General features: G+C 47.4%; 1 protein-coding gene and 1 long non-coding RNA gene across 2 annotated transcripts in view; one reads left to right on the top strand and one right to left on the bottom strand.

Annotated features, from left to right (window-relative positions):
* Window positions 1-4384, bottom strand: part of LOC149338727 (uncharacterized) — a 197780-nt gene extending 193396 nt beyond the window's left edge. The window contains exons 1-2 of the long non-coding RNA XR_016283751.1: window positions 4053-4384; window positions 1400-1490 (exon numbers count right to left, since the gene is read on the bottom strand). This is a non-coding gene — a long non-coding RNA (uncharacterized LOC149338727). The remainder of the gene's footprint in view (window positions 1-1399; window positions 1491-4052) is intronic.
* A 2407-nt stretch (window positions 4385-6791) lies between these two features.
* Window positions 6792-17118, top strand: LOC149338726 (uncharacterized). The gene is made up of 2 exons (XM_089547723.1): window positions 6792-7336; window positions 10785-17118. The coding sequence occupies exon 2, from the start codon at window positions 10788-10790 to the stop codon at window positions 14151-14153; it is 3366 nt and encodes a 1121-aa protein (XP_089403849.1). The 5' UTR covers window positions 6792-7336; window positions 10785-10787; the 3' UTR covers window positions 14154-17118.
* Window positions 17119-25975: the final 8857 nt, after the last annotated feature.

Raw genomic sequence — 25975 nt, 5'->3', positions numbered from 1 at the left:
CGTTACAGAGTACAGGCGGCTTTGAAATGGGGTAGCTTGACGACGATATACGTAAGGGACGAAATTTGAGAAAAGACCAGAATGAAGATGCACTGTCACGAACAATCATAAATCAGCTGCAACTGGCGAAGCTTTGTTTTACTGCGCTCTGGTGTAAGGTTTGACCAAACGATTCAAACCAGACGTCAGGACAGTACCTGTGTTCTGGAGGTTTGCTTCGAACACGTACGGCACGAACTCATTCTAAAGTGAACCCCCGTAGATGACAATGTTTTAAAAACGGTTGTGCCCTCCAACAATTAGTCGCAGGGACCTCTCTGTCATATATGAGACATCTGCTATCCTTCATTCACCAATTTCAGCAGTTTGCGTTATAAAGCTACATTTCCGGGAGTTCAACATCTCGGCTAGAACTGATGTTTAACCCAATGCGTATAAAATCTGCTGGCGATGCAAAAACATGGTAAAAATAAGTTTTTTTTTCCCCCAGAACAAAGGACCATAATTAAATGATACATAAACAGTGCCTATACACAAAACAAAGCTGCTCGCACTTTCTAGACGTCTGGCAATAGAAATAATAGAACATTTCGTAGCACGCATTATTCATGTGCTGCCTTGAATAGATTGGCGTCCAGGCTTTTATCTTTCATCTAACAGCCGATCGTTCTATGGATTTTCTATGAGGTCGAAAAGAAAGAAGCGCCAATAACTAGTTTGGTTTTGTGGGGTTTAACGTCCCAAAGCGACTAAGGCTATGAGAGACGCCGTAGTGGAGGGCTCCGGAAATTTCGACCACCTGGGGTTCTTTAACGTGCACTGACATCGCACAGTACACGGGCCTCTAGAATTTCTCCTCCAAAGAAATTCTAGCCGCCGCGGCCGGCATCGAACCCGCGTCTTTTGGGTCAGCAGCCGAGCACCATAGCCACTGAGCCACCGCGGCGGCGTATAATTAGTATTTTTCCTTTGGGCCTTTGCTATGAAATATAAGGATGTCCATCATCGAGCTACGAATTCATCCGGCAGCTACGATACGTATACCTGATCGTGCATAGATCACTGTTACGATTTTGAAAACAGGCTATGTTCCGAAGGAATTCTTCTCTTAAATTTGCTTATTCCTCCCTCACACCTCCCTTGAGCGGTGCCACATTTTGAGAAGCTGTTTACTGTAACCTATATTACCTAGCACAATGTACCGAGAAGCTGTTGTACTATGTTTAACGTATTCCATCGGACTGATGATGATAATGATGATGTCCTCAGGCTTAATGGCACATACCCACGGCGGGGTATCCTTTTATGCTTGTAACTTCTTCTCTTTCTCTCTACCCATGGCTATGAGAGTACACTAAATAAATAGGCATGCAAATAAACAAACAAATTTCCTACTCACATTCACATACTACATATAGCTTCTTGTTGTCGGTCAGAGGTTCTTAAGAACAGCTCCTAGTTAGCTGTAATCTTCTCGCGTTGTTCTTCTCCTGCAAAATATTACCTCTATCGGAATTGGTGTCGCTGTGCTTTTGTTATTAGGAACCACCTCAAAGAGCAATGAATGGGCAGGGGGGAGGGGGGAGGGTGCAGCGGACAGCATAAAAGCGAAGATATTGTGTGAAGTTCGACGGTGCCATTTTCAGCTCAACGTCCTTCTTCAGGTATTGAGGTGCCGTTCCCTGAAACCATACGTACCGCCCCTTCCACCGACGATCATTGTGCGTGTCCCGGAAACCAAGGAAAAAGAAAATCACAGTGTTCCACAAACTTTCCTTTTGCCTTTACTACGTACAGGTGAATACCAACCTTTACCTCCCGATAATTGGCCGATCCCCCAGAGTGGGTATGCGCCATTCTGTCATAGGCTACAACAACAACAACAAACTGACAAGCGCGAACGGAAGATTGGGCGTCGATTTACTGCTGATAACTACATCGAAACAGGAGTGTCGAAAGCTGGGCAACCTGATTTCCATCAGTAAGCGGAGCGTTACCAAAACGAACTAGAGAAGCCAAATTTATTAGCGTGCTGTACGCTTACTGCCTAAAGTCCAAGGTTGTCCTGACTCTATTAGCGATTACCTTACAAGGTATTTACTAAGGTAATCGCTAATAGACTCAGGACAACCATGGACTTTAGTCAACCAAATGATCAGGCAGGCTTTCGTAAAGGATACTCGACAATAGACCACATTCACACTATCAATCAGGTTATAGAGAAATGCGCAGAATATAACCAACCCCTATATATAGCCTTCATTGATTACGAGAAAGCATTTGACTCAGTGGAAACCTCAGCTGTCATGCAGGCATTGTGGAATCAGGGTGTAGAAGAGTGCTATGTGAAAATATTGGAAGATATTTATAACGATTGCACAGCTACTATAGTCCTCCATAAAGTCAGCAATAAAATTCCAATACGGAAAGGTGTCATGCAGGCAGACACGATCTCGCCAATGCTCTTCACTGCCTGCTTACAGGAGGTATTCCAGGGACTGGAATGGGTACAGTTGGGGATAAGAGTTAATGGAGAATTCCTGAGTAATTTGCGATTCGCTGGTGACATTGCCTTGCTAAGCCACTCAGGACAAGAACTGCAAAGCATGTTCAATCAGTTAGACAGGCAGAGCAGAACGGTGGGGCTAAGAATTAACATGCAGAAAACCAAAGTAATGTTCAACAGCCTAGCAAGGGAACAGCAGTTCGCAATTGGTAGCGAGGTGCTGGAAGTAGCAAGAGAATATATCTACTTAGGGCAGATAGTGACCGCAGATCCGGATCATGAGAGGGAAATAACTAGAAGAATAAGAATGGGGTGAAGCGCATATGGCAGGTTCTCTCAGATCATGAATGGTAGCTTACCAACATCCCTCAAGAGAAAAGTATACAACAGCTGTATCCTACCGGTACCCACCTATGGGGCAGAAACGTGGAGGCTAACAAAGAGGGTTCAGCTTAAGTTAAGAACAACGCAGCGAGCTATGGAAAGGAAAATGATAGGTGTAACGTTAAGAGATCGGAAGAGGGCGGTGTGGGTGAGGGAACAAGCGCGGGTTAATGACATCCTAGTTGAAATCAAGAGGAAGAAATGGGCTTGGGCAGGGCATGTAATGCGAAGGCAAGATAACCGCTGGTCCTTAAGGGTAACGGAGTAGATTCCAAGAGAAAGCAAACGTAGCAGGGGACGGCAGAAAGTTAGGTGAGCGGATGAGATTAAGAAGTTTGCGGGGATACAGTGGCGGCAACTGACAAAGGACAGGGTTAATTGGAGAGACAAGGGAGAGGCCTTTGCCCTGCAGTGGGTGTAGTCAGGCTGATGATGATGATGACGCTTACTGCTTAACAACCAAGGTGAAATATGAAACGCGACACCTCTCAAATAAAAAAAAGAAATAAACTAACTGCAACACACGGAAAGACGTGTTCAGACTTGGAAATCGCCAACATCGCATTTGAACTCCACGGCAAAGAACCCTTCAGGTTTAGTGCGCTGTTGCTGCTAAAATATTACCAACTGGTTCATATCATAAATTAATAATCAACTCGCTCGTACTACCACCTCGTGCAATCATTGTACTGTAAGCGAGGATATGAACTGGTGTGAAATATCGATGCTATAGGTATTGGCTTGTTCTTTATGCAGGCGCTTTTTTTTTTTTCCTTTATTGCACGTGCGGGTGAGTGTGTAAGTACGTGCGAGTGTGTGTGGTTGGGGGGGGGGAGGGGGTGTTTGGGGAGGGGGCGTTGCCGCCTTCACCGCTGCCTTTAAAGTGGCTGCTATGTACCCGTCAAGCTGCATAATGCCTACTTTTTTAATTTTACGTTGGCCCCCTCTACATCGCAAAAGGTGTGCATAAACCGACGTCATACGATGCGGATGGTGCTGGGTGAAAAATAATCAGCTCTGACGAAACCTGCGTCACTCATCCCGTTAACGACCCGAAGGGGTAAAACCGCGCCAACGTGAAACGCGGCTCACGATTAGTACAAAAGAAAGGCAAAGCTACAAAGAAAAAGCCTTGTTCCCCCTCCCTCCTGTTTCCTCTCACCTTTCCGTCGGTTTCAAGACGCGCCGTGCCGATGTCTCCACTCCCCGCAACCTCAGCTAGCGCGACTTTGGCACAACTCGTGGTTTTCTTTTCCTCCCGTCTTCTGTCATTCTCTTTCTTTCTTTTGAAGGGCGAGGGCCATTGTTCCAAGAAAGTCAGCCAATACGTCCCGCGGTGGCTGACGAAGAGCCGCTCGGATATTGTTCGCTCCCCTCCTCCGAGGGGTCACGAGGAGACTACCCATGACAGGAAGTGACGTCAGCTTGAGACACACGTGGCGTCTTCGACGCCGCGGGACATGAAGGTGACATGTCCGTCAACGTGTCTACCGATTTGCTCGTGAACAGGTGCTTGCGAGGGGGGGGGGGGGGGGGGGGTCTATGCAGTTCCGGTTATCGTCACGCAATCCTGTCTTGCCCACTCGTTTCCGTCGAGGCCGTACTTTTCGCCTTGTATTGCTTGGTTATCGGGAAATAAAAGACGCGATAACTGTCTCACTTCTCGGTGGACACCTCAAAAACGCCGTGACGGAATGGACGAAAGGTGGGAGAGAAAGAAGGAAGAGGTGCCGTAGTGGAGGTCTCCAGAATAATTTCGAAAACCTGGGGATCTTTAACGTGCACTGACATCGCACGGCACATGGGCGCCTTTTTCGTTCCCCCTGCATCGAAACGCCGCCGCTGCGGTCGGGGTCGAACCCGGGTACTCCGGCTCAGTAGCTGAGCTCCTTAACCACAGTGTTGTATTAGAAACGTTTTCACGAAGTGTAAATTTAAAAATAAATCCCAATGTATATACAAGCAGAATCTACCGATGCTTGCAAAAGGCAAGCAGCACCAGATATGTTTGGTTTGGTTTATGGGGTTTAACGTCCCAAAGCGACTAAGGCTATGAGAGACGCAGCACCAGATATGTATAAACTAGGCAATCATAGTTTTATTCTACCCTCGTACAGCAGTAGCGACGCTACAGTTTCGGTGCATTTAAACGTGTACAACTTCTCGCAAGCACGGTATACCGGATCCTTCACCGTGCCTTTCGAACAAGTTTCGTGCTGCTAATCCAAATCTGTCAGACCCACACTACCAAGACTACATACGCTGAGTACCTCCATTCAATTCTCCTATTCCTCTGAATCCTTCATTGTTTGATTTTATTATGTGTACAATCACACTGTCTACATGTCTAATGTATCCAGTTTTGATTTCCCTACCCTTGTTCGCTGTAGCTATTTGTATTGCTTTTGTTCTTTCTTACAGCTAGCCAGGCATTGTTTCATCTGTACTGCCTTATTTCAAAGCCCACTTATTTTCTCGTTGTGATCAGTGTTACGTGTTGTGTATTCCATGCGTTGATGCATGCATAAAAATGGCTGACGGGCACGTCAAGCGAAATGGAAAAATAAACTGAATCTCTTGGCCGCCCAAATACAAAAAAAAAAAACCTTCCCATAATCAGCACGTGGAAGATCCTCGAACAGCTCGCAAGATTCGCAACTATGGTTGATCAGACAATAAACTACAGTTGATTCTAGCCACAAATCGCCGTCGTCTCTGTAATCGCATTCAAAAACTCAGTACAACAGAGAATAAGACAGAAAGAGATGGAAAGCAACGTTTCTTTCGCGAAGAACGCACAGAACAGCTTGCAATCAGGAATTGGGGAGCCGTCCAGAATTCCTAGTTCAGGCTTCGGTGCTTCTGTTATATGCAAGGAGCCATGGCAACCGTGTCTTTTTCATTTGGGGGGGGGGGAGTTGCAGGTAGTGAAGATGTTTCTGGTGTGAACATGAGATGGGGAGTTGAATATGTGGCGGGCGAGTGCATATGTAGTGCTGGAAACCGGCAGAAACGGTACCGCACTAGTCCTTGCACAATTTAACTGAGATACTTATGTCAACTACAAGCACTAAACAGAATTCCCTACTGCTGCCAGCTAGGGGCGGATTTATTGTGCAATAAAAGTTTTTATCATCATCGTCATAACGGGAAACTCTTACAGGAAGTGATCGGGAGGTGGTCTTATTTGCGAAATCTTGCAAGTTTTTCCCCAGAAAAAAAAAGGGGGGGGGGGGGGGGGGGGGGGCAAGGTGGTTTTCTCACAGAACATTTCTCGTTGGCGGGGAGGCGTTTCCTGCTAATTTCAAAGCGCAGCAAAGACAAACAGAAAGAAGCTCGTGCGGCGTCGGAGTGGACGTAAAATACCCGGTCCTCATTCAAGAACGCCATGGTCGTCTCTTTCGCGTTATGCCTGTGCGCAACAGGGCGCGAGAAATGCAAGAAAACACAAGCAAGGAAAAGGCAAGAAGACGCAGCAAAGAGAACCCCCGGCAGGGCGGCGTGGGCAGCGTGCTTCGAAGCGCCTCCGCACGGTCCTCCCCGTCTGACGCAAGGCGAAGCAGGGGGCGGCGGGTGCCACCCGGCCATGGACCACATCCGGCCGTCACGTCAAGACACCATGCACGCGGGCCATGCATGCCTGCGTCGCGGCCCGACGGGCCGTAATCAAAATGCCAAGGCCCGCCGAAGCCAGCTAGGCGTCGCAAACACCGCACCAGTTCGCCTCCCGCCGCTGCCGTCGTAGCGGTGTCTCGCAGGAGGGAAGCACAAACAAGCAAGCGCGCAGCAATCTCGCGCCGCGGTCGGGCGCGCGCGCGGAGCGAAGCGCGGCTGGCGTCGCCCGCTGTCACGATCGTCACGATGTCGACAACCGACGGCGCAGCAGTGGCCATCGCGGCGGCGGCGCGCTGCAGTGGCCGCCGCCCGCGAGGTGAGGCACTTGCGCAAGCCGCTCTCGCCCGAGGGTTTCGTTCCTCCGAGCTCCGGCTGCGTGGTCCCCCGGCGCCCGAGCTCGAGCGAGTGCGTGTGCCGGGCAGCCCTCCTCCTCCTCGGCGGCCCCCGTGGTGCGTGCGGCTCTCGCCCTCTCCCACTCTGCGCCGGTGCCGCTCGTGGCGCATTAAACCGGTCGGCCATCTGGGCTCGCGGCGCTAGCTAGATGGCGCCAGCGATCACGGCTACCAGGGTGGTGCTGCCTCACGGGGGTGGCGCGCGGCGGCCGCAGGCAGCGACGGCGGCGAGGCACAGGTGTTGCTGGCGAACGACGACTGCTGCTGCGCCCGGTCGAGTCTGCGGCGGCGGCGGCGGCGGCACCGAAGACGACGAGGCGTTCTTTTCGGCCTACCAGCGAGCTTTACCCCGCCGTGTTACTTATGTGTGGTCCGAGCCGATCTGCGGGTCGTCGTCTAGGTGGTTCGACGACCAGTCTTGCCGCGAGCCGCTGCCAAGGTAAGTGCTCTGCTCGCGGCCAGTGCTTGGCCGCCCGAGGGACCCCGTGACCACTAGCCGCCGCGCTGGTGCCGTTATGATGGCGACTCGGCTCGGGCCGCCGGCCCAGCCCCGGCGATCGCGCCGCTGGTCATTATTTACCGCCGCCGTCAGAGGTGCCGCCGGGTGGTCAGGGGCGGCCGGCCGGCATAATTAATGGGCCACGCTGTATTTACCGGCGCAGTCGGGCCTCGCCGGCTCATAAGTGGGTGTTCGTGTCTGGTTCTCGGTTCTCCCTCTCTTGGTGGCGAAAGCTTACCACCCCCCCCCTCTTTAGCTCGCGTTAGCGCGAGTGATTGATGACACCGTGCAAGGTGGGATCGCTTGTAATTCGCCTCTTATCGTCGCTTGAAACGGATCGGTACTTGCCGTATTCTTGCGGATTGATTAGGCCGGCGGGAGGAGAGATCTGGAGGAGCGAGCGGTCATTCTTGCCTGTGCGTGCGGATGTTATGCCGATGCGGTCGCTACGTGCTTGCTTCATAGGCGCCGGGTAGGGTATACCGTACGGGCTTGGATCATTCTTTAGCGCCCACTTTTTTTTCTCTTTTTTTTGTACCCTCATCGTGGGGAAGGTGACTCAAGGATCGGCCTCTACGCGTCACTGTGTTGTAGAGATTATGGATCTTTGCCACTAGAATCGAAAGCGAAGTTTGGTCTTACAACGGGGGATTAACTGCGAAGCCGTAAATGAAGCGGCACACGACTCCCTTCTTTTGCGTATGTTTTTAGAAACCGTGTAGCTGCGGCGGAACGCATTCAGTTTCGGAGTGTGGATTATCGTGCTACGTCTTCGTTTTTCTGTATTTTTTGCCAAGCAGTCAATGCCCGATTTTTATTTGCTTAGTGCCAATATTCACGATTTTTTATCATGCATTCTATAGATTGCCTCCCATTTCTCTGAAAGTGATATTTTTTCTTTGTTTTGTAGATTTTGGCGATGGTATCAAAATAAGACACACAATCTGGTGAAGTAAATATTCATGCCAACATGGTGCCTGTTATTTTTGCTTATGGAGATGTATCACAAAAATTATAGCGTGGCATGGCTTCTATGACCTTACCTGTTACTAAAGTTCTCACATGTGGTGAATAACTGGACACATTTATTTGGTATATTTAGTTTTGCAAGTTACTTTTCTTTCGAAGAAACAATCATTGCTTTATATGCATTTTTAAAGCACGCTAAAAAGAACTGCATTGAACTGAACTTCGTACCGTGCGATTTGTTTGTGTAGGTGTGGATTTAACATTGCCTTTCACTGTTATGTGCACATGATGTTCTTGGGCAATAGGTAATACACTTGTGAGTTGCGACAAGAGCAGCGTTATTCTACTTCTTTTTGATATTACATTGTGACATACTCAGGACCATTAGGCCCCATTAAATTTTACCTTTTCCGTCCAAGAGAAGCATGTTTGCATTGACATTTTCTTTTCTCACCTTTGCTTATATTTGTTACAACGCCTGACCGTGCTGTGTCCTGTGATCTTGCATTCAAATGACATAAAACGAAGCATTGAACCCAGTGCAGTACGAGCGCAAAAAGCAAATTCAGAATACAGGATGTATCATATCCATGACGTATACACAGGCTCGTTTGTCGTGCATAGCCTGCGTTAAGCAATGAGGGAGTGCAGAAAACAGGGCACAGATGTACGGGTACCACGCACAGGTGTGGCCGGGAGGGGGGGGGGGGGGGGCGAGAGTAAACAAAACCAAAAGTGCAGCCAGGCCAGCCAGACAACGCTGAGCCACAGCACGTGCGTCTGCTGACCCAGCTTTCAACATCACGCGCACCTTGGACAGTGTGGCAGTGTGCCTGCGGGCTCCACAAACAGCTGGCTGCTTTTGCTCAGCCGATGTGCTGGCGGCAGGGAAAGGCAGCTAGTGCAGGATGGGAGATTTTATAAGGCGGCTTCTCGGGCCGTGCTTGTAACACAAGCCGTGCTTTTTATGTCGGGAGAAAAGGCAACCGAAGGCCTTCTAGCTGGCGAGTGTCTTGAGTCCGTCATGGCGAGTGTCTTGAGTCTGTGCTGCCCTTGCCTGTCATCACTCACTCAGCTGCAGTTCCCTTCAACATATGGCTGAAGGAGGCAGTTTTATAAATAATGGCCCAACTATTCGTATATCTGTATGCGAGAATAATGTGCAGTGCCCAAACTCTGGAAACATGAGACAAAATTTCTGAACCTCTAGCATTCTGCTATTAGTAGCTTCTGTATTATGCAAATGTGCAGCAGTAAATTTGCAAGTAGAGTTGTACATTTACGAAGTACAAAATTAAGCTTATTTCACTCTCTACCTTCTGTGTTTGTGGCAGCAATACTGCAGACAAGCTTAGAGAATGCTTTATAAAAATGTGGTTTTCATTATTCTGCAAGGATTTTAAGACTTTCCATAATGAAAAGAAAATAAGTGACGAGTTCTTACTGTTTTTTGCATGACATGCAAGGCTTTATGGGCATGGTGCACACTAGATCTATTCGAGACATCTTATTTTTCGGTTATCTTTATACGATGTTATAAAAAATTCACTACAAAGCATTCAGCACTGCTCATTCTTTTAGCATAAAATTAGCTTCCAGTTTCAAAATAATGCACGCTTAGCTTTGTCGCAAGCGTTCCTTCTTTTTGTCCTTTTGATTCACAAATATTGTAAGCTGAGCTGCGATATTGATTGCTATGTATGCATTAAAATTGCTCTGTTTCCAACCAATTCAAGTCTGCATATTATGCAGGCAGGTACTTTATTAGGCTTGACCCATCTTTAATCTTCTTTTGCTGTTTTTGTTTGTTGAAAAGCATATCTGCAATTCAATTCAAGCACCTTTATTGTGATGGCTCGATGCCGCAGAGGGTTACGTCTGCCTACCAGTAATACTCTGCCTTCAATGCGTCAATAACAGACTCCATAAGTCACCATCCTGATTCAGACTAAAGTGCGCACGAGGGAACCCTAGAACCACGACAGCATATGCTTTATTCTTAGCTCTTGCAGTTGCCCTTCATATATCTTGCAGACTGTGCATATTACACAAATTTAAATTCTGTGAATTTTATGCTTGTAACAGAATTAAGCCATGGACATGTTCCTGTGCTTGAGATGACCACCAAGTGAAGCAGTGTTGCAGTTTGATATAGGAGCTCAGCCTCTTACTAGATAGGCAGTTGCAATACGTAGTGCTCTTATGAAGGAACAGAACACTATGATTAAAGGAATATCCTACAGAGTCATTGGCACTCAGAACAGGCAGCATGAAATGGGTCTTGTTTTGGGAAGGGGACTCAGATACTGAGTAATTAATAGGCAGGGCAGTGTTCTTAATTGTTGGTTGTAATCAGTTCCAGTGGTATCTTTTAGCGCTGATATCATTTTTTGCTGAGGAACGTTTCTTATCTGCGCAGATCATGCCAGATGGCAACATGGACGTTGGCAGCAACCACAACAATAGCAATGCCAGTGATGGAGGCGATGCACCGAAGCACGTTTGTGGTCTCTGCTGGACATCATTCAGCAGCCCCACCGAGCTGCAACAGCACTGCCTGGAATGCTTCTCCGAGGACTACTCAATTCCGAGGGAATCTGAGGAAGAAGAGAGCCCAGACAAAGCCAAAGACTCGGAAGCGCCTGTTGCCGTGGAGGTAGCCGACGATGCTGCTGACTGTGAAAACAGCCCCAGCCGAGAGGACTCCCCTTCGACCAGCTCCCTGCCTGACGGCAAGACACTGCACCTGTGCAAGTTGTGCCCCAAGACGTTCACCAATTATGGCAGCTACCGTCGACACTTGCGGATGCACTCGTGCGGCCACCGATACACGTGCGACATCTGTGGAAAGCAGTTCTTTCGGCGCTACCTCTGGATCAAGCACTACGAGAAGATCCACAACAGCATGATGCAGAATATGTGCCAGTGCACTGTCTGCGAGATGTGGCTGAAGAACAGTGACACCCTCAAGGAACACATTCGGACCAAGCACCGGTTCGCTACTGGTGCCACCAGTGATGTCGATCTTGTGGGTGACACTGCTGCTGTAAAGACACCCGTGGAAACCATAGTGCTTGACTCCCTGTCTCTCCAGCCTATCAAGGAGGGTGCAGATTCTAGTCCGGCGGACAGTGGAGATGCAGGTAGTGCCAAAAGTTTGAACGGAACCAAACACCAGTGGATGTGCAACTTATGCTCCGAAGTGTTTGGGACGAAGGCTCAACTGATGAAGCACAAAGAGGACAAGCATGGTAGAAAACGTGTCTGGGCACCGAAGGCTCCCACACCCACACCCGAGGCAGACGACACGAAACGGATGCGAATAGAGGAGGTAGCTAAGGAAGTCTTCCATGGCATGCTGTCAGAGTTCAGCCTCCAAGGTATGCTGTCTTCAGAGGCGCCGAAGGTGAAGAAGGAACCCAAAACAGCTGAGCTAGCAGGAGCACCTACTTTCAGTCCAACTTTTCCAGGCACTGGGCTCTGTGATCCCACCAAGAGGGGTGTCTTCCTTTGCGAAGTCTGCAAGAAGACTTTTATAAATCGAAGCAGCTACCTGAGGCACAAGAAGATGCACACGGGCGTGCGTCCCTACACTTGTGAACACTGCTGCATGAGCTTCTTTCGCTCCGAGTCATTGACAACTCACAAGAAGAAGCATCTCTCTGGTGATCAGTTCAAGTGCTTTGTCTGCGGACACATAGCGGAAGGTGCTTCTGACCTGTCTTCCCATTTTTTATCTTCTCACTCGAAGCTCCCGGAGGAGTATGACAAAAACACAATAGTTCGTTCTCGGAGAGGTAGGCCATCAAAATACACCATGCTGCCTCAGCTTATGGGCCAGACACCACCTCAGCAGACAGCTGAGGAAGCTGTGCTTTGCGCTAAGAAACTTGAACAAGGCAATCAAGACTGTGATGCGACTTCAGACGACACAGTTCTTGTCGGCCTCAACGGGGATGCTGACTCCCTCAACTCTGCTGCTGACAAATATACGTGCCTGGTGTGCTTTCAGTTTTTTCCCGATGAACAGTCGTACTATGACCACCAGTGTAAGGATGACATGTCTGCTGTTTCGAAAGCCATGGAACAGGGAAAAGATTCTTCTAGTCAGGATGGAAAGGATGATGGGGGTGGGTTGACTGGTATGCCTCGCACCTTTTTGGCTCTGGAGGTGTGTGCTTTGTGCTCTGCCAAGTTCCCCACCAAGAAACATCTTCAGGAGCACATGATAATTCACATCTGTCGTTACTGCGGTCGCTGTTTCAGAGAAACTAATATGCTGAGCAAGCATATTGATTCTGTCCACAAGGAGATTGTGCAGGCTCAGAGCCACACTTGCTGCTGCTGCGACCTAACCTTAGAAGATGGTAATGCTCTAGTGGAGCACGTTCTCGATAAGCACAGCTCGATGCTGCCAAGTTTTGACATATCAGTCCAGAGCAAGTCAGGCTTGCCTGATGTAGATCCTGAGAGTAAAAAAACTCTTGAAGAATTTGCCAGCTCGACTAAAATAGGCACAGATAATCAGCCTTGCGAAGCTAATAAGCAGTCTTACCATTGCGGATGGTGCAAGGAATATTTCCCAGAGGTTGAGCAGATGATAACTCATTTTCGCAATGTGCACAACATCATCAATATTGCAGGTGATGCAGGAAACAGTATTTACACTTCCCATTCAGAGCACAGGCATGGAACAGCAACAAAAGAGTGCTTGAAATGCTTTCAGCCAGTCATTGATTCGGTGCACATTTGCAGCGACAAGTCAGTTTGTAACTTGTGCCTGCGAACATTCGATGATCCTCAGAATGCACATGCACACCAGGAACTGAGCCATCTTCTGGTGGATTGGTTTTGTTGTGATGCTTGCGACGCATGTGGTCCACGAGACGTTATGGAGAAGCATGTGCTTTCACATATGTCAAAAGTGGGGAATCTCGTGGTTCCTGAGACTCCTTCCGAAGCCCATGTGCCTCCAGTGGGGAATTCCGAGCCCTTTCAAAAGGTTCGGGAAGCCTTCCTTAATTGGTGTCGCAATGGAACTTCCAAGAGTGCTGAAGTGAAGCACAGCGCCAGTCTGCCAAATGGGGAATCAGTCGGCATCCCAGCTGAGAAGCGAGTGAAGACAAGAAGTGAGATCCTGATTGAAGAAGCCAAGAGGGGTTTTCCTGCCCGCACCCACAACAGTCTCCTAGGCCATGGCCAAGAGGATGCATCGGTAAATGGTCAGAAGAAGCATCAGCTGTCAAAGGACATCATCGAGCTCCTACCCAAAAATGGTGAAATCACCATGATCCCAATCAAGTCAGAACCCGCCGAACCATTCTCACAGCTGCGTTCAGCACTAACAACTGCCAAGAAGCACAACTTGCCGTCTACCTTCGACCGCAATGGAAACATCCTCAAGACGCTTCTCGGTGAAAGGCGATCGCCCCTCAGCTGTTCAGACTACCCATGGGAGAAAGACGGGAGCGCAGCTGTTTCCAAACACGACAGCTGCGAAGCTGATGAGCGAGCGGTGGCGTCTGACCCAGGGTTGCCCGAAAGTGAGCCAAAAGGTTCTCCTGCTAGTGACCAGGGAGCTGGTAGTGGCGGTTCCTCCAGTGTGGTGCTCAAGTGCGACGACTGCAAGCGGCTCTTCACCCACTACAGCAGCTGGAAGCGACACCGGAGGCAGCACCTGGGCATCAGCACCCACACGTGTGGCGAGTGCCAGCGCACTTTCTACCGGAAGGACCAATACGACAAGCACCTGCAATCCCACCACCACAAGAATGGAGCAGAAGCCTGATGAGGAGGCATGCCTTTCTTCTTCCGGTGCTCTAGGTTGTTCTTGTATTTATTGTTTTGCCGCTGCCACGCGGTTGTGCTTTTGTTTGTAGACATTTTTCTGTGTCAAGGTGCGTGTGGCCAGAAAGGGGGCCCTTGCGAAGCCTTCACACTTTGCCATTTGCCATTCACTTGCACTAGAAAGACAGCCATGTTGGCAGACTGCTCTTAAGGACCAACAAGCGAAAAGCAGAGCACCACACAAGCTAAACGTTCCGAGGGGCCCTGAAGAAACTAAAAACGAGAGCATGACAGTTTTCTACTAATATACTTGTTGAGAGCGAGAGAATCACAGTTACTCGTATACACACAGATGTTGCTTATAATATATATATAAATATATACTATATCTATTTTTAACGGAAAAAAAAAGAGCATTCTGATGGCATACTTGTATGGCATATTCCAAAGAGCTCTTGCCATCTAGTGTGAGAGTCTGTACCTTTGGCCCCACTCTTTCCTGCCCATGGTGCATTTATGTGTTGCACTGAAATCGTGATATCTTAGTGTCTGGTTGGAGTGCTTAGTGCTGTTTTGAATAAGTCAATATACCTTGTACAAACTCTATTCACTAGGTGTACTTCATGACGACAAGTGGCTGGAGTGACGTTTACTCAGCGGTGTTCTCTGTTTCATTTCCTTTTTTTGTGGTGTCGACAGAGACATGCCTCGGTGTGCTTCATTGTTGGAGGGTTCACCTTTATTGCACAGGGTAATATATAGTTGTAAGAGCTTACTGGGTGCCTGACTGTCTCTGACCACTCGAACACTTTAGATCAGCACCTTTATTACATTGAGGAGAGACATGGTCAGGGCACTCTGTATTCTGCCAACGTGTTTTGCCAACTTGACGGGAGACTCTACACGAGGGTCATCTTTTTGTTCATCGGAGAGGCTCCTTCTGCAGTACAATATGATGTTTTTTATTTGTTATCTTTATGGGCACACAGCAATGTGCATTTGTTTTCATTCACTTTGTTTAAGGGCTGTCTCCTTGTATGCCTAAACTCTCGCTTCTTTTAAGGTTCGCATTCCAGGGGCATGGTTTGTTTATGCCTAGGTGCTAGAGCCTGAGATGCTACGGCTGGCATGTGAAACTGAGTTTTACTGTTGACGCGCGTTGCAGCATATCACTGTCGGCAGCTTCCCTAGACCTGTGCCATGGTGCAGTGACCAAGTACGGAAACAGTTGATACTTTGGGCTATCTTTGTCATGATGTACTGCACTGTATTTTGTTTTTTCTTCCTCTTGCCAACATGTCCACTGTTGTCATCCTTGTGTTCAGTAACTTCAGATGCCCCAAGAGCCGCGTCTTTTTGCAAGCCTAGTCTTTCTGGGGTGACATAATATTTATTTCTTCTTAGTTCACCATTGCACCAGTGTGTGAAACTTGAGAGGTACCACTGCATTTTGCTGCACTCGCTAATGGACGTCATCAGAGCCTAATATATAGATACTATATGTATTCTTGCGCACTTTTTCTTGACATTCTAGTTTAAGCTGAGAAAATGTGGAGCAACTATTTTTGCACCGGTGCTTTAGTAGATGTACCATGAAGCTTGCCAGTGGAAATGCGAATGAATTGTCTTGAGGCTTTTCTTTTTGTTTTGTATGCGTGTTGCATTCTTTACTTTTTTAAGCCATCATTCCAAAGTGGGAAAGTGCACCAGTAAAAATTCCACAAAGGCAACGACAACACTTGTGGTTATAGCTAGTCGTGTTATGAGTTTTTATTTAATATATTTATGAAAGAATAGATAGCTTCTTTTTCTTTATTATTTGGGATGTTTCACTGTTGTTACACCTGCATGGTTGATGATTCCTAGAAGTGGAGGTCGGCAATTCAAGTTGTTCATGCCTCTTGTGTTTAAGTAGTGGCTGATTTGTTTTATTCCTTTTTTTCATCTGTGTGAACATGAAGCACCGGCATGATATTGCGCCTTTTTTTTTCGAGTCTTTGTTGTTGGTGCACTGATTGGTACTAGCTGTACTTAATGTTGTTCAGCATGGAAGAATGTCGGGGCTGCTCAGGCCATTTTTTTAATGTACAGTGGCACATGATTAGCAACTCATAGTGGCTACTTTTGCCAGAGCTGCTGTACCCCCTTGTGAGTTGCAGAAGCAGCCTTCGTCTGTACTCCTGTACTTGACATGGTCAGAGTAGCCGCAGAAAGATATTTCGTTGAGTCAAGAGTAGCATTTGGCCCGACTCTAAATGCAGCACAGGCACTGTGCCAGGCCGGTGACTTGTTGTATGGTCCTTTTGACTGCATGGCTCTTTTCAAGGTTCTGTCTTGTTAGGTATGCCAGTGTTTCGTTGGGGGTGTCGTTGTTCTTTCAAGAAGGCTAAACACTGTGAAGCCTTTCTGTGTCCTTGTCACTGTGCTATTCAGAGTTCCTTGTTGGTGTGTGACGTGCTGCTCTCTGGTGTTGATCGCACGCAGAGTGCTGAGGGAGTGAGTGAGTACAATCGTCCTTTCACAGGGTGTGTGCACATTGTCCGAAGGAGTGGTTGCTGTGCATTTACATCTAGGAATAAATACACAGGAGTGCTAAAGTCAAATAGCAAATCAACCTAGCCAATCAGCACATTGTTTCAATCACTACACTACACGATGTAGTGTAACTACAACTGTTCCACATGTGATGAAGGTAGTTGTTGATGACCATTGTGGCACCATGTGTGTGAGCTTTTTTGTCGAAGCTCTAGCTGCATATCTGTGCCACTTGAACATAGCAGTAATGCTAGAATAAAAAGCAGTAATCAGAAGCCAAGTGACTTGATTTGGAATACGGCAATCACGTATTTACACTGTTTTGTGTATTTATTTAATTCCATTTTATATACAAAGCATTTTTGCATACAGGGTATTCAAATCTTTTATGAGGTGATGTAACATTGAGGTAATAAATTACTTCTAGGAGAGACTGTGTGTGTGTGTGTTGTTTGACTCCTCCCCCTCCCTCCCTTCATTGCACACAGGCGCCCCTTGCAGTTAATGTCGAAGAACGAAAGCATAACGCGTTGCTTACATTAGGAGCGGGAACGAATCATGCCTATTCTAGCCTACTGGTATCTCTGCTCTTATTCAGTCGCGCTTGTGCTCATTTGTTCTTTCCGGCTGCTTGTATGTGTCAGGCCGGAAGTGCCTGACTGATGGAGACCCTTTGCGGTGATTCTGCACCCTTTGGTAGTGGTAAATAAAGCGGGCCACTTATGAGGCCCACACATTCATGAGAACTTTGCACCGGTGGTTAACTGTCTTTTGAGAAAGAAAAAATTAAATATGTGGCGAAATTTTTTTCCAGTGCGTACATAGCTCTGAAGAGCTGGATGTGGCTTAAGCATACCAGCTGCAAACGGTTCTAGTACACGGCACGTCAGAGGGTCCAGAGTTAATAGAATAAATAGGATAAGGTGGCTGTCTTTATTCCTAGCAGTTTTAGAAACTGAGGCGGACTTGCCAGCGGCAAGTGGCACGTACGGCATTGTAATTGGAACATGATTGAGTTAGTGTGAAGGGAGAGAAGAAAGGAAACTTAGGGACGATAATCAGGCAGTGTCCGGTTGGCTATCTTACAGAGGGTAGAACACTAGCGTCAAATGAAGTGAAAACATTCAGAAATATTAGCGACTAGGGAGGAAATACAGGCGTGGCCTATTAACAACATTTCCAAAGAATGGTCGTGAGGCGAAAATCAACCGTTCTTGTATTCTGCCTGTCTTGTGTGAAAATTTGCAGTTTGCGTTTTGGTTCTCTTGTTTACGTTTCATATGGCAGGGTGCTGGAAGTAGTAAGAGAATATGTCTATTTAGGGCAGGTAGTGACAGCTGATCCGGATCATGAGAGGGAAATAACTAGAATAAGGATGGGGTGGAGCGCATATGGCAGGTTCTCTCAGATCATGAATGGTAGCTTACCAATATCCCTGAAGAGAAAAGTATACAACAGCTGTATCCTACCGGTACTCACCTATGGGGCAGAAACGTGGAGGCTAACAAAGAGGGTTCAGATTAAGTTGAGAAGAACGCAGCGAGCTATGGAAAGGAAAATGATAGGTGTACCGTTAAGAGGGCGGAGTGGGTGAGGGAACAAACGCGGGTTAATGACATCTTAGTTGAAATCAAGAGGAAGAAATGGGCTTGGGCAGGGCATGTAATGCGAAGGCAAGAAAACCGCTGGTCCTTAAGGGTAACGGAGTGGATTGAGAAGGCAAGGGTAGCAGGGGGCGGCAGAAAGTTAGGTGGGCGGATGAGATTAAGAAATTCGCAGGAATACGGTGGCCGCAACTTGCGAAGGACAAGGTTAATTGGAGAGACATGGGAGAGGCCTTTGCCCTGCAGTGAGTGTAATCAGGCTGATGATGATGATGATGGCGCTGACAGTATAAAGGGAGAGAGAGGAGGAAGTCAGCGTATGTGAGAAGGCAACGAAAAAAAGATTTCACTGTGTGTGAAACATATCTGAAAACAGCGACACATGCTATTTCTTCTTGAGCAACTTTACCACTAAGGCGAATGATGGAAACTGTCTGAAGCGCGCGCTCTCCCGTGTCACCGCGGATACCGCGAGCCGAAGTTCAACAGCACCTGCAGGTGATGGGAGGCTGCCCGGAACAATTCAGTGCGGCTTTGCAAGCTGCTAAACTCGAGTGCACAACAAAAAGGTTTATTATTTTGCTTCATTATTCCTGCTTCTTCCCCTGCGCGTACACAGGACGGAAGGCTTTACATCAGTGCGGAGAAGCCTGCTTGCTGCATCTTGTACTGTTGGGGACAAACGTGTACATGGCGCGGACCTCAATCCATTCGTACAGCTGCGTCTTCTGCGAACGAATACCTGTTCTGACTAGGATAAAACAGAGAAAGGCAAAATCCTACTTTCACCGCTACAAGTGTGGTTTCGGACCACCGCTCGATAACGGAGCAAAACGCTTGGGACTTGGTTGTGCGTTTTGGAGATTTTATTAAACGGCAATATAGCACGACGTTTGTTCTATGCTTTTTGCCCTCTGGGCTGTAACTTTTTATCAAGTGACGGGAATAAAATTAAGGTACTTTTTCCAACTTAAAATGTTTGGGGTGTCCTCTTTCCGACTCCCCGGAGCACATCACTGTTGAAATGGAGTCATTCCAACTCAAATTTCTCAGCTGGGTGTGGCGCTCGGCCATTTGAAACTTCGCTGAAAAACATTCGAGCCATTTAGGTCGATGGGCATAGTACTCAACCAAATTATTCGTGGCGACAAATTTTTGATCGCTTCAGCAGCTCTCAACATTTCGGGCTTGCTGCTAAACGTTGGTAGCATTCTAAAAACTGGTCTTTGGTGCATTGCTTTTTTTCCAATATCTACACACGTTCCACCACAATGCCATATAAGCCAGGGAACGAATTTTGTTTTGTGGCTATTTGTGTATTTATTAGGTTGACTGATTGATTGAAAGTCCTTTATTTTAATAGCTTCCAAGGAATAAGGCCACTGTCGGGATAAATGGGGAATACCTTAAAAAGTGTTGCTATTTTTAGTTTTTTTTTTTCAAGAAGGTAATTTCTTTGCAAGCTCTCAGAGAATTTTATGGCATTTTCTAAACACTGTACTACACAGCAAAAATAAATTATGCTCCTGAAGTTATCCACAATAAAAACAAAACGAAAAATTTTTTTTTCTATAGTTCAGCTGGCGTTTCCACACACCAGTGGTCCACGTAAAGATACGTGACGTGACTGATTTCATAGCCTTATTTATTGATTTCGAGCTCCTACACTATCATTGGAACAATTATCGTTTTAAGTAAGAAAAAAATTCAGGAGGCACTTTGACTGTCTAAAGTGCATAGAGGCGAAAGCGTTTTCCGCACCACTTTGACTGCCTCTGTGGCTCTGGTGACGTCACCACTGGATGACGTTACGCATAATTAATGACTAATTACTAAGTAATGACAAAATACTAATTAATGACTAAATACGAATTAACTGCTAATTAATGACACTTAAGCCTCGCCTTTAGGAGTGGAACGGACAGCAGCGCTGCCAGGGAGTCCACGGAACGCCACCACCCCTCCGGCGCGATGCCTTTTTGTCCTTTGAACGCAACGCTTTTTCAGGAAAGGAAATGGCGCAGTACTTCTCCGTCATCACGGTGGATACCTGAACCGCACCGTACAGGAAGGGAGGAAGTGGTAGTGAAAGAAGAAGAGGGGCCGTAATTCAAAAAAATTAAAATTGTATTTGAGGAAAGGAAATTCAGCAGTAACTGTCTCACATAATCTCGGTGGACACCCGACAAAAAAAAAAAATTGGCCGAGGCTTAGCTTGGTTAAGCCCGGTAGGTTGCGAAAGCAAGCGAGGCCTTGGTCGAAACACCTTACATGTACACATCCACAGGTAATCTTCTCTCAGAGAGAGCAAGTGAAGGAGAGAGAGAGAGCAGCAGCGGCGTGGTTACCCTGCGACTGCGGCGACGAGCCGAGCTGGTCTCCAGTTTTCTCTCCGCTTGGTGTCACGTCACCACAGCGACGTCACCACCTCGCAGTAAGGGAAGGGAGGAAGATGGGAGTGAACGAGGACGCCGCATTCACTAGACGAGCCTTTGTTCATTCCAAACCATCGGGCTGGCATGGCGGAGTGATTAGCGTGCTCGTCTCGCGCTCCGGAGACCCTGGTTCGATTCCCCAACGTGACCATTATCCTACTCGGTTTTATTTGTTTGTTTATTTTGCTTGGAGCATCACTATACCGTCCCTTTAATTGGTTTCAAGGTTACTAACCAAGGTACAATTGTCCCTGTTTGAAATTCGCGCACTGTGACGTCACGACCATTTCGGCCAAGTGAAAAGCGTGACATTTCTGTCGACAACACCTGCTCACAACGACATAGAGTTTCTTACTATTACCTAGAGGGAAAGCTGGCAGCCCGTCTATGGGAGTTTGCATGGAGATCCCTCGAGACCACTTCAGCCACCATGGGCGCTCAAAGCATCATGGGGCGGTGAGCTACCGACTGCAGAACTTCAACCATGGAGGAAAGAATTTCAACTTTTGGCCGAAAAATAATGCAAAATTAAACGCTATTCAATAATCAGGAATGTCCTAACGTTCAATATCCTGTGTGCAAATTGCAACAAACGAGCAGAAAACCATTTAAGCGCAAAGTTCGCCCAAAATAAGGGATGGCTAGCTCTCCTATTGGCCAAGTAATGAACACTACAAAAACTAATATTTCGTAATCAACAGGCGCACTTTTAAAAGTAAATATGTTTAAAAAAAATGTTGTTGCTTAAACACTATGAGAGGTTTTTAATGGCATTTCGGAAAAGTGAAACCTTTTATTGGCGTTGTGTGTCGTCGCGTTTTCACTACTATGGGTTTTGCACACTGCGTTCGCGCGAAAGTCGTCTGCGCACACACGAACAGCGTTTTCGGAATGAAAAATCTTAGTAGTGGCACTCCGTGTTCCTGAAAAATTACGACTGTGCCGCAACAAGTAGCTTACCGCCCCATGATGCCTTGAGCGTCCATGGTGGCTGAAGTGCAGCGCCGCCAGCTTTCCCTCTAGGTAATAGTAAAAAACTCTATGCACAACGATGAGGCATTAAAGGCTTCCGCCGTAAAAGCGTGACACCTCTGCTGACAAGCTTCTGTCGACGACGATGAGGCATTAAAGACTTTCGCCTTAAAGTGTTTCAAGTTGAGCAGTCGCTGCGCACTGTACGGATCGGCAAGTGCCCTTCAGCACACCATGGCGGTGATGTTGCATTATCGCCTATTTTGAACACCTGGCGGGCCTGTATCTATAAAGAACGCAACATGCCTGTGTATCAGAATCTGTCCGCACAACAATCTACCGAGTGACATTTTTTTCTGCGATGACAACAGCGACAGCCTCTTCCACGGTCCAAGCGCACGGACAGCTCGATTCAGGATCTCCCTTGTATTTGTTACAAATTGTTTTGCTGTGATCAGGACTGGGAAAATCAAGGAGGCAAACAGTCAGTCCGCCGCGGTGGCTCAGTGGTTATGGCGCTCGGGTGCTGACCTGAAAGACGCGGGTTAGATCCCGGCCGCATCGATGGAGGCGAGGCCCGTGTACTGTGCGATGTCAGTGCACGTTAAAGAACCCCAGGTGGTCGAAATTGCCGGAGCCCTTCACTACGGCGTCCCTCATAGCCTGAGTCGCTTTGGGACGTTAAACCCGCATAAAACCATAAAAAAACCAGTCAGCTGCTTTGTTAAGAATTCCACAAACAGACACGTGCTTTCCTGCGACATACGAACGCGGGGGTGGCATGCGTGGCATGTGTGCCACGCATAAGAAGGGAATAAGATTGGGCTTCGATGGGGAGCGCATTACAGGCCGACCGGGTGTCGGCGCAGAATAGGTGGGAGGGTTTGCTCTTGCATGTGCTTTAGGCATGCAGTGCCGTTTACCAACCATGCACAAGCTGCCGCAATTAATCTGCACGAAAATAGCGCCAGCCTCTGCTCTTCTGGCCAACTATAGCAGGCCTAACAAAACCAAAACGCCAGGTCAAGCAAACCGGATTTGGGAAACAAATTTTAGCAAACGGTCTGCATCTATAAAAGTAAGCATGAAGTGGGAAAAAAGACAGTATTAGCTGTGAACAGTGCTTACCACAACTACACAAGTTGAGCAGAGCAGGATGTACAGAGGGCAAAACACATGTCTAGAATGACCCAGCTGTCTGTCCGCTGCGATCAGGAAGGCAAATAATGACGATGGAATCCTACGAGTTTAACTGCCCATGCTTACATCCAGACCCTTTTTCGCCAAATATTGTTGCTAGATATCACGTATTCAGCCCGAAACACACCCAGAATGTGTTCTAGACAAGCGTTTTGCCCTATGTACTCTGAAAACCACCCAAAAATAAATGTACCCAAAAATAAATGTACGAAGTGAAGCAGGTCAACGCAACCTGTGCAAGGTGCAATGGTTTACCAAAAAATTCAAGGCGCCCTGCTTGCAAAGGGGCCACTCCCTTACATCGTCAAACAGCCAGCACACATACAGAGCGGCACCACTGAGTAGACCACTTCCGAAGCTCTCAATCGTATAATGAAATAAAAGCTTGACAAGCCCACGCAGTAATGCACCCGTATTGTTACGATAACCTCAGCTCCCTTATTTTCCCTCTGCGTTCATAACCAACTGCACACCTGAGGCAAAGCACAAAGTTTGCGCAACATTTAGCAGCAGCCAAAGGACTACCGGACTAGGCGGCCCACCCACACGTTCTGAGAATATTGAACAAATAAAGATGTTTTTAATCAATCATAGCAACTAGGCTTATAAACAGGCAAACAGATGATACAGCTCAGGACAGCCGTGCACAAATAAACAGAAACAGGGCAATCGTAGTTAATCAACGAATTATTTTCATCACGACCTGTTGCAAAACAAACCATCAACAAAAGATTGCTTGAGTTCATATCTTGCTTCGTCTATGCATGCAATCACTGACTTTCATGAAACCAATACAACTTTCGCTTCATGATTAGTTGAAAATTGGAAATTACGAGGTTTAACGTCCTGAAGAGATACATGGGAAACTAGGGACGGCGCATTGGAGCGCTCCGGATTGATCTGGAAGACTAGGGTTTATTTAACGTGCGCTGACTTAGCACAGCACACTAGCGTTTTTGTATTTCGACTCCATCGACGTACGGCCGCCGCGGCCGGCATCGAATAACCCGCAACCTTGGAATCCTGTCAGGGCCCTTCACTGGGCCTGCAGTATGTCCTAAATAAATAAATAAATAAATAAATAAATAAATAAAATAAATCAGCTGCCGAACGCCAAAGCCACACAGCCATCGTGACAAGTTTCATGATCACTTCATGATAATGAACAGCGCACATTTCATTCCGTAGTTATAAGCATAACCAATACCTTTTTAACACGAGTATATCTGTTAGCAATCACAGCACGCTGAATTTGAACACTCAAGAGGGCACATGAGAGTTGTTGGCAAGAATAAACATCCTGCCGGAATGCAATCGAGCAGACTTCAAAGTGTACAAAAAATTCTCGTCTTTCATAATTGTGTTTATCAGATTTGAAGCTATGTCACTTCGTGAGCACAAATGATGACACTTGAAATTCCAAGGGTTCAAATTTATTGACAGCTTTCGCAAATGCAGGCCATTGAGGAGTATGTAAGAGCGGTCTATCCCGATTTAACGAAAGCGGAAACACACGCAAACGCCCTGTTTTAATAGCTCAAACGTAACACTTTGGCATGTAAAGCACAGGCTGGTACTGCTTTGTGACTTGCACATCAAAGAAACGACAGACTAGCCAACGGTTCAGTCGCGCACATTAAGGCTGAAGCTTTCATCACGCACACACAGAAAAAAAAATGGAAGATGACTTACTTTTGCGGAAAAGGAGGTTCATATTTGAGCGCAGCGCTGGTAGTAGAATTTCGCGGGAAAACGGCAAACACCAACGCGAAACGCCAACCAGCGCGAAACATAGAGTACGAAAAAACGTTGACTCCGCGCGCGTGGCAGCAACCGCTAGCGACTGCAACGCCAAATGGCTAAATGAAGTACTAAACTCCGGAACTTCAAAATAAATAAAAATACATTAAAACAATTAAGAGACTGCATCTCCTACTTTTATGTCAAACTAAGCGTTACAGCTTGCAGAAAGATTTATTTCCGCTTGTAATGGTTAAAAGAACGTCGACATAGGCTGTAAACTGTATCGCCACCGAGCAGAGCGACACCAAGCAGTAAGCTGAGGCGTGCACGACGCAGGGAAGAATGCGTGCGAGCATGCGTGCGAGTGGGTCCAGCCGGCATGGCCAGCCGGCCGCTGCCGATGGCCAGCCAAGGCGGAATAGAGGCTGGTTTGCTTTGATTTATTGAGGTTTAACGTCTCAAAGCGACTCAGGCTATGAGGGACGCCGTAGTGAAGGGCTCCGGATAATTTCGACCACCTGGGGTTTTTTAACGTGCACTGAGATCGCACAGTACGCGGGCCTCTAGAATTTCGCCTCCATAGAAATTCGACCGCCACGGCCGGGATCGAACCCGCGTCTTTCGGGTCAGCAGCCCTCCGCAACATAAAGCAAATGTAATCACTCGCGTAACTACCGTCGACTTTCAAGACCCGCAGTCTGCCTAGGCCCAGTCTTACGAGTGGTGGGTAGCCGTACTGGATGGAAGTGGATCGTGATTAACGTGGTCTCGGACTGCGGACAAAACGCGCTTAGAGAATTTGAGTGCAAACCGCGATCTTTGCAGCGGTGCGCCTACTCTTCAAAAAGTCTTGAGCAGACATCGGATTAACGCAGAGCCATCTAATACTTTATGTGCCTTAGTTGCACATCTTTTATTCAATGGCCGGACTAGAACATGTGAAAGCTTAAATCTACACCATCTTTAATCGATTAACATGGCGGCAGCTTTCTGTCAATTGCCTGAACGTATAGGAGGTATCCACTGAGGCCGCGCTACCAGAAAGCGCGAGCGTAGTCGCGACAAGCGCGCCATGTTGGCGGTCTCTTCACGCCAGCTCGCGGAGCGTCGCGGTACGCCATGAGGTACCCGGCGTGATTTGTTAACGATCCGTAACATATTTACACGTCGTTAATGCGTTAACGTCCATTTATTTGTTGAACGCATACTGCGCATGAAGTTTGCAGCAGAATTCTTCTGTGTCGTGCATGGGCGTCCGGAAGGGGGGGGGGGGGGGGGGCGGTTGCACCCCCCTGCAATTACAGATATTATTCATGCACTAGTAGAAAACAACT

The sequence above is a fragment of the Amblyomma mixtum genome, chromosome 6 (genome assembly GCF_055824585.1).
Source record: "Amblyomma mixtum isolate Tamu chromosome 6, ASM5582458v1, whole genome shotgun sequence".
Taxonomy (NCBI): domain Eukaryota; kingdom Metazoa; phylum Arthropoda; class Arachnida; order Ixodida; family Ixodidae; genus Amblyomma; species Amblyomma mixtum.
Note: the sequence above shows the minus strand (reverse complement) of the source record. Positions and strands in the feature narration are given on the sequence as shown.